The 17,297-nt window shown below is 40.8% G+C and overlaps 2 protein-coding genes across 3 annotated transcripts in view; both read left to right on the forward strand.

Moving 5' to 3' along the window:
- The first annotated feature begins 7,353 nt into the window (after positions 1-7,353).
- On the forward strand, positions 7,354-13,261 carry LOC129832450 (layilin-like). Of its 2 annotated transcripts, none has more exons than XM_055896521.1 (7): positions 7,354-7,542; positions 8,401-8,698; positions 9,567-9,724; positions 10,280-10,324; positions 11,306-11,392; positions 11,672-11,786; positions 12,111-13,261. In XM_055896521.1, exons 1-7 carry the CDS (start codon positions 7,467-7,469, stop codon positions 12,439-12,441), a joined length of 1,110 nt encoding a protein of 369 aa, XP_055752496.1. In that variant the 5' UTR covers positions 7,354-7,466; the 3' UTR covers positions 12,442-13,261. The 2 variants fall into 2 exon arrangements, with proteins under 2 accessions (XP_055752496.1, XP_055752497.1); XM_055896522.1 differs by having other exon boundaries at positions 12,114-13,261.
- Positions 13,262-14,305: 1,044 nt separating this feature from the next.
- LOC129832449 (serine/threonine-protein kinase SIK2-like) overlaps positions 14,306-17,297 on the forward strand; it is a 56,691-nt gene continuing 53,699 nt past the window's right edge. Inside the window, exon 1 of the mRNA XM_055896520.1 lies at positions 14,306-14,765. Within this exon, the coding sequence (XP_055752495.1) occupies positions 14,628-14,765 (138 nt within the window). The 5' untranslated portion in view covers positions 14,306-14,627. The remainder of the gene's footprint in view (positions 14,766-17,297) is intronic.

Here is a 17,297-nt window from a genome sequence, read left to right on the forward strand (position 1 = left end):
TCGTGTTCTCACTTTATGTGGTGGAGCATTACTTTTAGAGTAGCGTCGTGTTTCACCCGTGTTGGGAATTAAACTGGAACGCTACTCTGAACTCTCTGTCTCCTGCGTCTGACTCCTTCATCCACTACACCCCGGGCATTACAAAGATTGGCACGTAATGAAATAAGGTTTTACATATATGGCCACTCCTCCCCCTTTCTGTAATCTGTCACATCTAAATACATTCGAATCATTTACTTTGATGTCTTTGTCAGAGACAGAACCATTTAACCATGTTTCTGAGAGAACCAGAATGCCAGGACATGATTCCTGTACCCAAATGTCAATAATGTCATAATTTTCACATTTAAGTGCATTAGCCTAAGCCCTCTACAAGATTTGAAGTCAGAGGGGGTATTAAGTTCATTCTCAAAAGAGCTAAGAGGCATAGGGTCATCTGCAGTTACAGTACCAGTCAAAAGTTTGGACACACCTACTCATTCAAGGGTTTTTCTTTATTTTAACTATTTTCTCCATTACATAAATGAAATAACACATATGGAGTCATGTAGTAACCAAAAAAGTGTTAAACAAATCAAAATATATTTTAGATTTTAGATTCTTCAAAGTAGCCACTCTTTGCCTTGATGTCAGCTTTGCACACTCTTGGCATTCTCTCAACCAGCTTCACCTGGAATGTTTTTCCAACAGTCTATAAGGAGTTACAACATATGCTGAGCACTTGTTGGCTGCTTTTCCTTCGCTCTGTGGTCCAACTCATCCCAAACCATCTCAATTGGGTTGAGGTCAGGTCATCTGATGCAGCACTCTCCTTCTTGGTCAAATACCCCTTACACAGCCTGGAGGTGTGTTGGGACATTGTCCTGTTGAAAAACAAATGATGGTCCCACTAAGCACAAATCAGATGGGATGGCGTATCGCTGCAGAATGTTGTGGTAGCCATGCTGGTTAAGTGTGCCTTGAATTCTAAATAAATCACTGACCAGCAAAGCACCCTCACACCATCACACCTCCTCCTCCATGCTTCACGGTGGGAATCACACATGCAGAGATCATCCGTTCACCTACTTAGTGTCTTACAAATAACCGAAAATTTGTTGGAACCCAAAATCACACATTTGGACTCATCAGACCAAAGGACAGATTTCCACCAGTCTAATGTTCATTGCTCGTGTTTCTTGGCCCAAGCAAGTCTCTTCTTCTTTTTGGTGTCCTTTAGGAGTGGTTTCTTTGCAGCAATTCGACCATGAAGGCCTGATTCACACAGTCTCCTCTGAACAGTTGATGTTGAGATGTGTCTGTTACTTGAACTCTGTGATGCATTTATTTGGGCTGCACTTTCTGAGGCTGGTAACTCTAATGAACTCTGGGTCTTCCTTTCCTGTGGCGGCCCTCATGAGAGCCAGTTTCATCATAACGCTTGATGGTTTTTGCGACTGAACCTCAAGAAACTTTCAAAGTTCTTGACATTTTCCAGATTAACTGACCTTCATGTAGTAAAGTAATGATGGACTGTCCTTTCGCTTTGCTTGTTTGAGCTGTTCTTGCCATAATATGGACCATAATTCTTGACATATGGACTTGGTCTTTTACCAAATAGGGTATCTTCTGTATTCCACCAATACCTTGTCACAACACAACTGATTGGCTCAAACGCATTAAGAAGGAAAGAAATTTCACAAATGAAATTTTAACAAGACACACCTGTTAGTTGAAGCATTCCAGGTGACTACCTCATGAAGCTGGTTGAGAGAATGCCAAGAGTGTGAAAAGCTGTCATCAAGGCAAAGGGTGGCTACTTTGAAGAATCTCCCTCAAGTAGCTGGATACAGGAGCTGGGGCGTGAACTGGAAGAGCAGTGTTGGCAGAGCTCAGTCCAACCAGTTGAAGCTCCCGCCAAAGGAGTGGAGCTGCTGCATGCGACCAGAGTCACTGCCACTGCTCAATTCTGGGTGAGCACAGGACGTCTTGGTGTGGCTCCTGTTGCAGGGTTGGGAATGCCATGGGGGGCAGGAGTGTCCTGGGGGTGGAAGTAGGGAGGGTAACCAAAACCAGCCTTGGAGGTAGGCTGTGGGGGGAATTAAGGAGGGTGGTGTGGAGGGCAGTGTGGTTGGCGATGCTCCAAACTCTCAGCATAATGTAGGCTGATAATGTGAATGATTCATGGTGTTGACTGCTTCATGTGGTGCACTACCCTCAACAGTGTTTTGCCAGACCCTTTGTAAGTTAAACAATTAAGCATATGGTTTGAGAGGGGGACACAAAGGATTTTAGAACAATTAACTCATATGTAAGATGAATGGGTTAATAATAGCTGTTAAATGTGGAATCGTTCTCCATTCAGTCGTTCTAATAAAGCTTTTCATTCATTCAGTCACCAATACAGGAACCCTCAAATTTCACAAAGTTAAATCCTGCATGAACTGTAAACTTCAACACTGAAAATGAGCCAGAAAACAACATGACAAGTGTAATAACGTCAAGACATGTCAGCCAGGATTATACTGTAGTGACAACATATTCCAACACAGTAATCGCCATTGTGCTTTTTACAGTATTCATTCTCAGGAATCAACTATGGTGGCAGAAATTTTATCACAGTCATAGCAATAACCAAGGGCAATTAGATTTGATTTGGGCAAGAAGAGATGCTGGGAATGGGTAAGAGAATGATACTGTACACTTTGGAAGGGTATAGTGGATAGATCAAAGAGTCATAATGCTACCTGTGTATCTCTGTGGACAGCCCCTGCATCACACAGCTAGCTTATCTCTCCTTTCTCATCATGTCAGCTTGCAAGGTGGACATATTGTAGGATACCACAGTATGAGTCATAATACCCATAAAACCTAGAGGTCAAACAGGGAAATGGTTAGAATCGTTTTTCCACCATTCATTTTTCCCATGTGTGATTTTAGAATCACTTACAATGTGTAGGTTTACCCTGGCGTGTCGTTTTCATAACAGTATAAATCTATTTTAAGAGGATCAATATATCAATATATATCAATATATTCACCTGTATTTACACCCCAGAAAATGAAACGCTAATTAGCTGCTAATGTGGCTATCATAAAGAACTACAAATGCCATGTTGATCTGGACGAGACTGCCGAATCGAGGCAAAGGTAAGAATCTAATGTTAGATAAATGTAGTAATGAATAAATTGATTACATTTCTTTAAATGGACAATTCTGTGATCTGTCTTGTGCAAGTTGTATCTGTTATAAAAGGTATCCGCTAGAGATGCAGAAGCTTGCAGGGATTTGTAGTTTTAGATGATGTGTACTTTCATGTTAATTAGCATTTTCAAATCTAAGAGTAAATGGAGCTGAATACTTTGATAAAAGTCACCTCGTCCGAGAGAGATTAACATGGTTATCAAAACACCACACCAGGGTAAACCTAGACAAAACACAGCCCTTATTTTAAGTGTTTCTAAAATCCCCAATGGGAAAAATTAATGGAGGAAAAACGATTAGAACCATTTCCCTGTTTGACCATGTCTCTGTTCTATGGCCATACAAGGGCCATTGTCTAGTTATGGCTTCATGTTGTGTCCTTGAGACGGCTCTTGTGTGTTAGAGATGTTGGAGTAGAACTAGTAGAAATAGTGTGATTATTGGTCACTGCCATTGCTTGGTTAAGACAATGCAATGACGGTCAGCATATGGTGATGAGTTAAAAAAGATTGTCGTGAGAGAAGGAGTCTTTTGCTGTCATCTGCTGGCCAAGTTTGGGTGGTTATCAGTGATTGTGGACCAAAGTGTACAAAACATTAGGACCACCTGCTCTTTCCATGACATAGACTTGACCAGGTGAATCCATTTGAAAGCTATGATCCCTTATTCATGTCACTGGTTAAATCATTTTCAATCACTGTAGATGAAGGGGATGAGACAGGTTGAATGAGGATTTTTAAGCCTTGAGACAATTGAGACTTGGATTGTGTATGTGTGCCATTCAGATGGTGAATGGACAAGATAAAAGACTGAAGTGCCTTTGAACAGGGTATGTCAGTAGGTGTCAGGTGCAAGAACTGCAACACAGCTGGGTTTTTCATACTCAACAGTTTCCCTTGTGTATCAAGAATGGTCCAGCACCCAAAGGACATCCACCCAACTTGACATCCAACTGGGGGAAGCATTGGAGTCAACATGGGCCAGCATCCCTGTGGAATGCTTTCGACACCTTATAGAGTCCATGCCCCGACGAATTGAGGCTGTTCTGAGGGCAAACGGGGTGCAACTCAATATTAGGAAGTTGTTCCTAATGTTTTGTGCACTCAGTGGATGTTCCTCTTATTATTTGGAAATACCCAAAAATTCAAATCTGATTATAAAAAATAAACAAAATGCCTGTTCCAAATCATAGACTTTCACTACCTTTCAGTAAGACCATATTTAGTATTTTAAACTGGGTCGTTCGAGCCCTGAATGCTGATTGGCTGACAGCTGTGGTATATCAGACTGTATACCAGAGGTATCACAAAACATGTATTTTTACTGCTCTAATTACATTGGTAACCAGTTTATAAAAGCAATATGGCACCTCTGGGGTTTGTGGTATATGACCAATATACCAAGACTAAGGACTGTGTCCAGGCATTCCGCGATGCGTTGTGCATAAGAACAGCCCTTAGCCGTGGTATATTGGTCATATACCACACCCCACCATGTCTTATTGCTTAATTATATAACATACTATATAACATACTGATGGCTTGAAATCAAAAGGGCCTAGTCCATTCCTGATTTACAGCAGATGTGGAGCCCCTCACAGAGAGACACTGCATGACATTGCATGACTTGAGTAACACTACCCTGGTCTCACTCAGGTTACGACCCTCTCATGGGGCCAAGACTTGTGTCACTAATAAAGGGACATGATAGAGCGTTACATTCCAGGAAGACGAGTAGTGAACCTCTGGCCCAGAGCCAGCCAGACATCACAACAGTGCCTCACATAAAATGCCTGTGTTATGGAACACAGCCCAGCTTGTCTGAGCTCTTCATTTGCTCCCAGAAAACATGTGTTGCAGGGTTTACCATCTGCTGATAACTGATAGAAGAGAGGCCAATGAGTCTCGGTCTTGTGGCTGATTTACTTGTGGCTGACTACTACTGTGTGTGCTGGGCCAAATAGGCTATTTTTTTCTGTTTACATGCTGTCTGCTTCCTGGAAAAATCTTGTATCACATTTTTTTACTAATTTAGATGTAGATGAAAATATATATATTTGTAATTTATTTTGCATAAAATGAGTCTAGGTCATTCAAAAATCTTACATGGAAATATATCTGAACATCAATGTATTTCTTTTTTAAATTAAAAATAAATAGGTTTTTCCAGGACACCGACAATGCTGTTTATGGTATGAGAAAGCATGTTTCCTGATTCTGCTTGGGCATAATCGCTCATTGACAATATTGCACAAAACTATGTTCTGACTACATTATGTGTAACTAATATTATTAGTTGAGAGATGAGGGTTCTATTTGCTGCATGTCATGTGTATAATACTGTTATTGATTACTCTGTTTTAAGCCTTTTTAAGCCTCTACATTTTTCTTCATATTCTTCATTAGGCCTATGCATAGTTTCATCAATTCTACAATCCTTTTCACCATAAAAAATGTGAAAAATACTTATTTACATTTTTCTAGAGACAAAGGGAAATGAGTGGAAGTGCCTGAAAAACAAACGAGAAGGAACTGGGACAGGAAATATAGTGTTGAAATAACAGCTGTTCCCTTTCCTCCTTTCTGGCTTCCTGTTAGGGGCCAATGCTTTGCACACTCCTCTGAGCCCATGACCTCTCACCGTGATCAACTCTCCTCAATAGCAATTCAATCTGATCCTAGATCAGCACTCTTACTCTAGACGCATTATGAACGCAGGCCCTGGACTTTTCCGTTTCTGATAGTGAAAGTCAAAACACTAACTGAAAACTGTTCACTATAGGGGTAATTAGGGTTTCCAGGTTTAACATACCTGGCAACCCTCTGTCGTTTGTTGCCAAGTTAGCCAACCCTTTCCCATGTAGCCTAGGTCACAGCATACAACCAAATGTGTTATTATGGTAGAGTCTGAGGTGACTGATGTTGGCTCTCTGAGACTACCAGATGAGCATCAGCACTCAATTATATCTCAGATCTGCTCTGGCGTATAACAGGCTTTTTTACTGACTGACCATGTGTAAATGATGTGGATACAGATGTCAGGGCTGTTGTTATTTGGTTACATTGGTCATCACATAGTAACCTCACACAAAAAAAAACGCTCACCATTTTCTTGCATTGTCTGGAGTTTGCTGCCTAGAACATTTGAACATTTCCCAAAGTCTCACCAAAGTTTTCCATGGCTCAGCAACTGTAACAGTATAACTTTAGGGCGTCCCCTCGCCCCGACACGGGCGCGAACCAGGGACCTTCTGCACACATCAGCAACTGACACCCACGAAGCGTCGTTACCCATCGCTCCACAAAAGCCGCGGCCCTTGCAAAGCAAGAGGCAACCCTACTTAAAGTCTCAGAGCAAGTGACGTAACTGATTGAAATGCTACTAGCGCGTACCCACTAACTAGCTAGCCATTTCACATCCGTTACACAACCACTAGAGCAAACGGTAAAGTGAGCAAAAATATATAGTAGCTACAGTACAATGGATCTTTGCAGGGCAGTCCACAAAGAAAAGTGACTGCAAAGGCCTTGCTAAATACGCACCCGCCAACCGGGACTAGAATTTCATAATTTCCTCAAGTGGAAGAACACGATTAATGATTAATTAATTAAGATTAATGCTTCACCATGTACATAATTAATGACACATTTTTCTATCAACTATTTCTTATTTCCCACCCCGGTGGTCAGATCTTTCCCCTAGCACACAGTAGATCTAGGCTATAATAGCAGGAACTTTTGCATATGAATGATTGATATTCAGTTAAAGTAGTGTGTGTGTGTGTGTGTGTGTGTGTGTGTGTGTGCGTGCGTGTGTGTGTGTGCGCGCGCGTGCACGTGCATGGGCGCGTGTGTATGTATGTGAAATTGAAAATATTTACTATACACTTGTTCAATCCTATGTATGTTTCTCTCACTCAGTATAACATACCATACAAAGACATCCCTTCATTCCAGTCTCTCTCCCATTCCTATCAAATATATGTGACTTTGATTATTGTGTGGGTACAGCATGGAGTAGCCTAATGTCATTATGCCTTTATATGAGTGCAAAAAAACATAGCAAGATGTGAGAAGCATTCCTCCTTTAAACTTTTATCTTGGATGGACTTACACAAAATCAAAGGCCATCCGCAGTACGAGGGGTTTAAAAACCGGATCCTACAAAAACACTTCGACCTAATTCTGATGTGACCATATCCGATTGTTTCCCTCTCTCAGGCTTTGACGAGCAGCCACGGATTTGCTCGAATTCACGCGAACGCTTTAGTGAAGATGAAGAAATGGATTTTATTAAACTGCTCGGTATTGTTCTCGCCGTTTTCTGCCAACCAGGATTCACCCAATTTGAACTCAATGGTGAGTGTTTACAGGGAAAAATTTCAAACTTGTCAAAGCCCGTTGTCAAAAAAGTAACGGTATGATTAACCAAAGTGATCTAATGCATGAAAATATTGCGTCCTGTTGATTGTGCGAAAAAAAAAAATGTTTCTTTAGTGCCTAACGAAAGAAGAAAGATTTTGGACGACTAAAACGTTTAAATAGAAACTTCAAATGTCGCTCAAAGTCGGGTGATTTAGGAGGCTACATGGAAAAAACAGTAACTGCGAAATTTCACTTCAATAGGCCTTTACATTGTCCAGGGCAGGCTTTTCATTTTGGTTTGTGTGTCGGAAAAAATATGATTCGTTTTGAGATGGGGTATTGTGCTCCCAAGTAGGCTACAGATTTACAAGACCAATGTGGAATTCAATGGCCTAAAGGTGGTGCAAAAATCAACGCGCAAAGTCAAGGTGGGCCATATTACATAAAGCTTAATCACTGTGGTTCGCAACATTATTAATAAAGGCCCTAATAATAAAGAAAATAAGAGAGTAATAATAAATAAATAATAACATGCAGCCTATTCATAGTGTTACATGCAAGCGCTTATGAAAAACAATAAAACATTTCTTAAGCTTATGGCAATAGGCCAACATAAAATCAAGAGATCTTGCACATAGGCCTATTATCATGTAATTCATGTAGGCTAATAAGTGTGCCATATGTCTTCACATCTTGCAAAACAACTTGCAACATTATTCCAATTAATTACCATTCTGATTTGCCAATCTTGATTAGCCATGCTTAGATTTGCAATTTGATTTGCATTTGATTTGCAATTTGATTTGCATTCTTGATTTGCAATTTCTTATTTTCCAATGCAATGCACTGTAGGCCAGAGGATCTGCCGACGTGGCACAGAGCGACCCTGCTACAGGATCAACTACTTCCAGGACCCACGGCGGAGGGTGACCTTCAATGATGCCAGCCAGGCCTGCAGAACGGATGGGGGGGAGATCCTCAGTATCGAGACTGACAATGAGCAGCACCTGGTCGAGAGGTTCATCCAGCAGTTGCAGGCCACTGATGGGGACTTCTGGATCGGGCTGCACAGAAGCCCACGCCACCGGATGACTACCATAGGCTGCCCTTCGCAGTACTACTGGCTGGATGGCAGCAAGGCCAGATTCAGGTGTCCTTGTGTTTTACTTTGGTTTCAAGTCTAGGAGATCCCTGTATCAAAATGTCTAGGAGATCCCTGCAGCTGTTGCCATGCACACCACAGGACAATACAGGGCCATAGAGATACCTCACATGACTCACAATAGTCTGAGAGTCATCAAAGAGCATCGTAGATTAACTTATGTTGGTGTCTACATGCTTTGAGGGTCATTGCTATTTTATCTGTAAAATGTTAATAACCATGAATGTTGTGGTGTCGGCAGTGTTGAGGGAGCTATTCTGAAAATATAGTTTACCAAGGTACTAATTACTTCACACTGGCAGAAGTTAAGCTACACTAAAGCTACCCTTAAAAAAACATAGTTTACTTTGAAAAAGTAGTTCCCTACATCCAAACTACTTCGTGAAAAATTATCATATGTAAATCCGAAGTGTCACAAGACGACAAATTGCAATAACAGATCACTGTAGTCAGATTTTAACAGAATGTGTCATTTATCCTATTAATCACAAAATAAATCTTTCAAGTGAGAATTAGGCAGGCCTGAGGCCGAAAAAGAAAGGAAATGATTGCCGATTTCACCCATATTTTATTTTATTTTGCAAAAAAGAATAGTGTGTAGTTCCAGTAGTTAGCTACACCACTACATGGCAAAAAAAGTAATTAACTACTGAAAACTCTACTTTGATTTGAATTTAGTTCAAATGCCACCAAGCTACTGCAAAATGTAGTTAAATTACTAGCAGAACTACATGTAGTTCACTACTTCCCAAAACTGGGTATCAGTAGGATGAGCGTCCATTTTTAGAAGCATGATGTTGACTATCAGAGAATTTATGATAGGGTTGTTGACCTATGGAAAACACTCTCATTGCAGAAACTGGCATTGGGACGAGCCATCGTGTGGCAACGAGATGTGTGTGGTGCTCTACCACCAGCCCTCTGCCCTCCCTGACGAAGGCGGGCGCTTCATGTTCCAGTGGAACGATGAAAACTGCAACACCAAGAACAATTTCGTCTGCAAGTACTCTGAAGGTGAACTGTACCCTGGACACGTTCTGAGTAGGGAAACGCTGTGGAACATTGCAGATAGAAATTTCATGAATAGAGCCAACATGATTCATTAATCTACATGTCAGAGAGTTATGTTTGTTCTACATGATGTTTTTCTATCTGAACGTTCCACAACATTGTGCCCTTCTGAACATGGCCCCGGTGTCCTTGATAGTGTCCATATTTAGACATGAACAGATTAAACCAGGGTTGTATTCAATAGACAGCAAACGGAAAGAAAGGTACCGAAAAAGGGAGGGACTACATGAATTTGTCCAATAATAATCTCTCGTTTCCGTTGACAAAACGTTTTGTTACGGTTTGCAACAGTGTGCACTAATGAATATGACCCATGTTACATTACATTTATCCATTCTCAATCCTGTAGTTTATCTCCGCTGAAGGAGATAATAGTGTATGGTATGATTTTGATTGAATACCAGCTTATCACCAAGGAACCAGAGAAAAAGATCATTCAGAATCAATATAGTCCATATTAATTTGCAGCTGATGATTGTCTCTTTCTTTCTCTTACAGAAAAGTTGCCAGTGTTTACTGTGGTGTGGAATTCAATATACACAGGTAAACCCACTCCTGCAGCTAAAAAAATGTATTATGACTCTGATATTTTAGAGTCCATTGGACCACAAAACATATGGTTGGTGCATATGTTACAGTAAATGTGTAAAATCAGGAAATCTATTATACATTTCCACACGTTTAGCCTACCAGTGTGACGGTCTGATTTTACACATTTACTGTAACACATAGACCAGTGATTGAGTCCATTCAATATAGGTAAAGGTCTGCATAAAAAAAGAGATCTAATGTTTATTTTTGTCCATCAATTTAGTGAATTATATCTTCCCCTTACCTTCTTTAATGTTCAGAAATTAGGCCTGGCTGTGTCCTACAGTAAGTGATGATTTCACTAAGTTACGCTTACATAAAAGTGCTATTTATAAACATTGTTTTGACATTTTTAACAGAAACATTTAGATTTTGTTAAGGTCAAATATGTGAATCCTTGGGATTAGTCATTTGTTGATACTGAGATCAACAGCTCAAACATTATTATGACATCACCAGTCTCAATCGCCAAAGTGTCTATGTATAGGATGACATCTAGTGGTTAAGATTTATGAATCACAATATAATAGAATAGAAGAGGGTAAAATAGAACTTTATCAGAGTCCCGTTCAATTCATCCTCTTCCCAGATAATAGAGGCAATGCATTAGGCTACAGTACAGTACTATAGCCTACAGTAGGCTATAGTACAATTATAGATTACCAGTGATGCTGCTTGAAACCCAAGGAGTATATTTCTAGTAGGCTGCTAATTTGCATATTAGTCATACTATACTAGTCTACCCATTTCTGCATCACACGTGCTCATTCTGTCATCTCAGATGAAGACAAATGTTGCTTATTTTTAGTCTACATATTTATTTGGGCAATATGACGTTTTTGGATATCATACGAACTTACAGTGTCTGTCTATTTACACGTTTTGTTACAGTGTCTGTCTATTTACACGTTTTGTTCATGATCTGTTTTCCAGTTGCCCCAATTATATCTCTAATGCCAAACCTCCCGTCAGCTACAGTGAGTGATGAGAAAACAAAAATAGGACTGTCTGAATCATCAGGTAAAAATTCTGCACTGTCTATCGAGTTTGATCCTTGTACATTGTGTCCCAAATACAATAAGTAATCTCCTCATTTATTTTCCAACGTTTTTTCCAAAAATATTCATAGTGAGGTGCCAACTTACTGCCATTAGCCTGGTCCCAGATCTGTTTGTGCTATCATGTCAGCTCCTTGTCATTGACAATGAGTGACAAGGAGTTGGCATGATAGCGCAAACAGATCTGGGACCAGGCTATAATACCATTATCTTACCTCTGATGTTCTTTTTCTCCCTGCAGTAACTCTTTCAGATAATGCCATATATGTCTCCTACATTCTATTTGCCACTATCCCTGTTCTACTGCTGCTGCTTGTGGCTACAGGAGTCTTCTGCTATAAACGGGCGGCCAAAAGGTAATACTTGTTTGCTTCATTAAATAATAGCATGCAATAACACATTTTGTACGATAGGCACCTTTCAAGGGCACTTAACATTATTTAAAAGTGTGTAAAAAATCTCTAAGTTCAAAAAATGACATAAGAGGGGCAAAACAGAGGAAGCACACAAGAGGGCTTTGGAAACATAATCAACATCAGACGTCACAGAGCATAAGAGGGCCTTAAGAGATGTTTTGTTTTGAGGTGGTTCTGAATGCCGTATTTGACGTAGGCAATGCTGGAGGTGTGTGTGGCTCACTACTTGCCTCTGTAACTGATAGTGTGACTGTCTTTATGCAGCAGAAAGTCTCAAACAGACAGCTACCCTAAGGAAGAGCAATGGGGTACAATGTCCATAGCGGCCTGCAACATCCAAGGACCCTATGCCTACCAGGACATCACCAAGCTTCAACCAGCCGATCTGCAGAGCATGGCACCTAAATCAATCAAGAAGATGTCCTTCTGTGCCTCCTCTCTTCATACCCAGTGTGATGATTACGAGAATGTTTCAAACAAGGAGACAGTGACAGAGAGTGGCTTTGTGACCAATGGCATCTATGAGGCCTGCCAAGACCAGGGTCGGCACTATCTCAAAGAGACTGGATGGGTGGAGAATGAGATCTATGAATAATGTTGCTGTCCTGCAGTGCCTCTCTCTTTACCACATGTCCATTGAGCCATCTGGGCATCTGACTGTTGGTGTCTTCATTCATCTTTCATATATCCTGCTGGTGGGTTGTATGGCATCATGTGATGCGAGACAGGACGGACAGATCCTGTGTGGTGTTATAAAGTGTTTGCTTTAGGGTATGCCCATTAACCGTACAAAGAAGACCCATTTGAGGCTTCCTGTGTGGAGGCTGATGTCAGTGAAAAGGACAATATCTTCGGAAACTCGGATGACAGAAGTCTGACCCCACGAAACTGCTGAGCAATGGTCTGCGAGAGATGATCCTCCCAACGATGTTTACCAAAGCCTCCACTGTTATGACATCAGTTTGAGCTGGCTGGATATAGTCTTTAATGTGCCTTTTCATGGCTACACCAAAGTCCAGGTTGAATAACAGCGTGTAGCATTCATTTATTTGCCTATTCCTGTGTCTTCGTCTTATAAACTTGTATTTATCACAATGTTGTGGAGAAAATCAAGAAAATATATGTTTTGCGTACATTGTATATTCAAGTGGGGCTGACTAGAGTGTTGTGAAAAAGTAGCTAAAGCTGAGTGTTCTTGAAGGATGTCGGACAGGAAATGCCGAAAGCACATCTGGAACTCGCACATCCAGGAAATCTAGCAGTGACAGCAGAGGCTTTTGGGGTGCTGCGCTCAACAGTTTTCCATGTAAGGCTGTCACGATAGGTTAATTAACAAAACATGTACTTGCTGGACATGTAGGCCTATCAAATATCGCACACACTGCTCTGGCTACAAATAAAGCCTATGAATGACATGCATAAGTGTTTTTATTTTATTAGTTTTACTTGAATGTGACTTTATTGTGTTTTTGTGTACAAGAAGCCAGAAAAATAGACCATTTCTAAGTCATAAAACCTTTGGTAAGATATAGCTTACTTCACTGTACTATTGCAAAAAGTACTTACTTATGGCTTCCATATTGTTTGTTTAACCAGCAGGTGGTGCTGTTTCGTGTCATCTTTTAACTGTCTTTCCATTGGTCTCGAACTCCAGCACCTTAACTCAAATTCTATGTTGATCGCTAGATGTGCAACGGGTATGTTAAAAAAAGGATCATAATTTGCTCATACTCTGTTATATTATTTTATTAGTCTCAAACCAATTGATTCGGCATAATAGCCTGTATCCAAAATGTACAAACCTGAATTGCAGAACACACACCATCCAGCATAATCCAAATGAATGTTTGCCGTTTTGTGCATAGCTGGGAAACCTGGCAAGCATCTTTATTTAACCTTTATTTAACTAGGCAAGTCAGTTAAGAACAAATTCTTATTTACAATGACGGCCAAACCCTAACCCGGACGCTGGGCCAATTGTGCGCCGCCCTATCGCACTCCCAAATCAACGGTTGTGATACAGCCTGGAATCGAACCAGGGTCTGTAGTGACGTCTCTGGTACTGAGATGTATTTGTGGTTGCATCACTTTCATGCATAATTTGCTTTGTGAATAAACATGCATATGTTCCATAGTCAGAGCCCAGCTGCACACACAACTTTACATATCAAAACAACTTGCATGCATAGAGTAATTTGCTAGTATACATGTACATAAATAAGGCACACAGTCCAGTCCCTGCACTTTGACCCTGAGTAACAAAATCTTTATGTGTGCACCTGCAGGCCAAACTTCAAAGTCAACTATCTACTCAGGGCGGCGAGCTAACAGATTTCAGAATAGCAATGTAACCGGTTGACGTTAGAGGTGGGTCAGGTTGCCTTGGAAATGAATTGGCACTGAAGCGTGGAACAGCTTCAGAGGCCCGCCCCCTGTACAAATACCCCATGGCTCTGACGTCAATGTACGTCAACGAGAGAATATGATGCCTCCTGCAAGTCAACTCGTGTACTTTAGTTAATAGAGATAGCTAGCTGAAATATTATAGCCTTATTGTTTTGGAGAACGTGGCGTGACAGCCCGTGGCACTCGTAAATGTCATCTGTCGTCTCGTTGGTCTGAAGGGTTGTTAACGTTCAAACTGGCAGGGCGACCGAGAATTGTACTTTGTCTATTTTGAATAGACACATTTTAGCGGGCGGTTTGTTTTGCCTTCCTCGATATCTGTAGGCTAAAGTTGCGAGCCCTTACCTCCTCACCCCAAACCACATTTAATACAGCATGGTCATGGCTGACAATCACCAAAAACCGATGTTCCGGGGTCCTGTCCGAGTGGGCTTCTACGATATCGAACGTACTCTGGGAAAGGGTAATTTCGCCGTTGTAAAGCTGGCTAGACATCGCATTACCAAGACCGAGGTGAGTACTGAGCAAATTAACGTTAGCTAGCTGGCTAGCATGTTAGGTAACGGTGAGCTACAGTAAGCATAAGCGTGTGATTCTCTTGCAAAGGACACCAACCTTGCCTTTTTAACTAACAAGCTAACGTTAGTTACTTACCCCCTGTTTTGCAACTATAAATTAGCTTGCTATCTAAAGTTATATTTGCACATTTATTCTGTAGTTAACTCATTCTGTTCACATTTGACATTGACATGTTTAAACTATTTCACACCTAGGTAGCTTGCTTTGTTGCAAACACGGTAGTCTCTTTTTTTGCAAAGCTTTTGACCCACACATGAAGAAAGCAATAGACCAACTATTATATAACTTGTTTATCAAAACTGTCCGACTATGGTGAACTCGTCAAATTGGGTGTCACCCAGTTTTAGATGTAGCGAACGTTCGCCTAACCGTGAAGCTGATTCATGAGACGCATCATTATCCTATCACCTTGTAACCTCAATGTTGTGCAATACACTGCCTTTATTTGACCATGTATCATTACATTGCTTCATTACTCTCAGTAACAATTGTGTGACGTTTGTATAATATTATGTATAATGTGCTCAACAAGCCACCCCACAGACCAGGGCTTCTCAAACTCGGTCCTGGAGCCCACCTTGCGTGCGCGTTTTGTTTTTTTCCCTAGTACTAAAAAATGGATTCAAATGACAAACTCATCATCGAGCTTTGATCATTGGAATTTGACTGGTGTAAACAACCACATAAATATCTAGGGCATGCAGCATTGCATGAGTTACATAACCCAATAATAATGTGATTTTGTTGCCTCTTCTTGGGACAATCAAGAAGCTGCTGTGTACATACTCCATTCACAGACGCTAATAGCCCTTGATCGTGACTTTCAGTTCCATTACATTACACATAAGAGTCATTGGACGAAGGCATCTTCCTTACAGGGGAGTTTTGTTGAGCCACGACGCTTCCTTTAAACAGTAACATGCATCGCTTGCGGTATGGTTTTGGAAACATAAGAACGTATCTTTCAGATCAGCAAGAAATCATTTACAAGAAACAAAAAGGTTCAACTACTACACACCTTCATAGGGTTAGGGTTCCCACACGGCTGTATTTCCATGTTACAGCGCTTGTATACAGAAACAGATGGAAGACAGGGTGGACTAGGGAGAGGCTATACGGACACGCCTGGTGCCCAAATTGTTGATGTATGTTGCGCAGTTGTGTCAAGTGGAGATGAATGGATTCGGTTCAGTCAGTCCTCCTGATGAGCCCTTCCCAGCTAGTTAGTTTATGCTGGCTAGCTGGCAACAATAGCAGCATGACACTAGTTCAAACTAAGAAAGAAAGTGATGTTTGTTTCGATGGGCGAAGGAGAAATAACTTGTAGCTAGGGCTGGCACAATTATCGTGTAACCGACAATTATGGACAATAACCGTGAACTTAACAATTTATTGGGCATAATCGTCTTACTACTCTTTTCAGGAGAAGGAGTGATTCAGCGTTATATTTAGTATATCTAGTTTACCCAATAACACTTATTAATTTTTACAAGAAGTGGATAAAGTTGTTAATAATTTTACGAGCAGAATGGCACGGTTGGGAGGAGAAGCATCATTTTCTAATGTTCCAAGCGGTCAAAACCATTTATTTTGGGAACAGCGGTGTCACCAAAGCTGTTATTTATTCATTGTATATGTCATAGCAACTTTTCTATGATGCATTCAAAGCTTAAATACATTTTTCTATTAAAATGACAAATGTGACAATAACCGTGTCCATTTGCATGACAATTGGGCCTAATCTTTACCCGAAATTCCATAATCGTCACAGCCCTACTTATAGTATTGGTTTCCATCTGGATGTCACCGTGATATGCCAGTTGGCTAACGTAACGAGGTTGTATCGAGGTGCTTCCCACTGTTTTGCTTCCCCAGGCAGCTGGATCACATATCGCTTGCGGTAGCTAACGTGGCCAACTTGTTCCATCCCACTTGATTATATTTCGAGTAAGATAGCAGCCTACACGAGAAGTAACTTGTAATATTGGCAGTCACCTTGATAGTCTACTGCTCAATGGGAGAGTTTGCCCTGCAAGCTGGCAACACAACATCACGGGGCACAGTGTGTCCTTAGTTCCTGCTTTCTGACCAATGCAGAGTACGGATGTAGCTAGATAGTCTCTCTCGTCTGTCTTTTCTCTTAAAGCAAAACAGTTGGTCTAATAATGAAGGATCTGGAATAGGCCAATGCAATGTCATATCTTTTAAAAAGGATGACAAAAATGTGTGATACATTCATAAATGGTTTCTTTGAGGATGTGTATGGAGCCGAGTAGAGCTGCATAAACATACATCGTAAGATCTTATAGTTTTGTTAAAATTGCATTTGAAGGACATGTTTGGATTGAATCACCTGACTGGCAACATCAATGTCTGGAACACCATGAGCTTTCTATTCTACTGCGATTACACAGGGGGACTAGTAACCATTGTGACTGTGCTTGTTTTTAAAATAGACACAGATGG

The sequence above is a fragment of the Salvelinus fontinalis genome, chromosome 33 (assembly GCF_029448725.1).
Source record: "Salvelinus fontinalis isolate EN_2023a chromosome 33, ASM2944872v1, whole genome shotgun sequence".
Classification (NCBI taxonomy): domain Eukaryota; kingdom Metazoa; phylum Chordata; class Actinopteri; order Salmoniformes; family Salmonidae; genus Salvelinus; species Salvelinus fontinalis.

Coding starts and splice junctions, on each gene's coding strand:
- LOC129832450 (XM_055896521.1), top strand. CDS start 7,467: ATGGATTTTATTAAACTGCTCGGTATTGTTCTCGCCGTTTTCTGCCAA. Junction 8,699..9,566: donor GGCAGCAAGGCCAGATTCAG/GTGTCCTTGTGT, acceptor CTCTCATTGCAG/AAACTGGCATTGGGACGAGC. Junction 9,725..10,279: donor CGTCTGCAAGTACTCTGAAG/GTGAACTGTACC, acceptor TTTCTCTTACAG/AAAAGTTGCCAGTGTTTACT.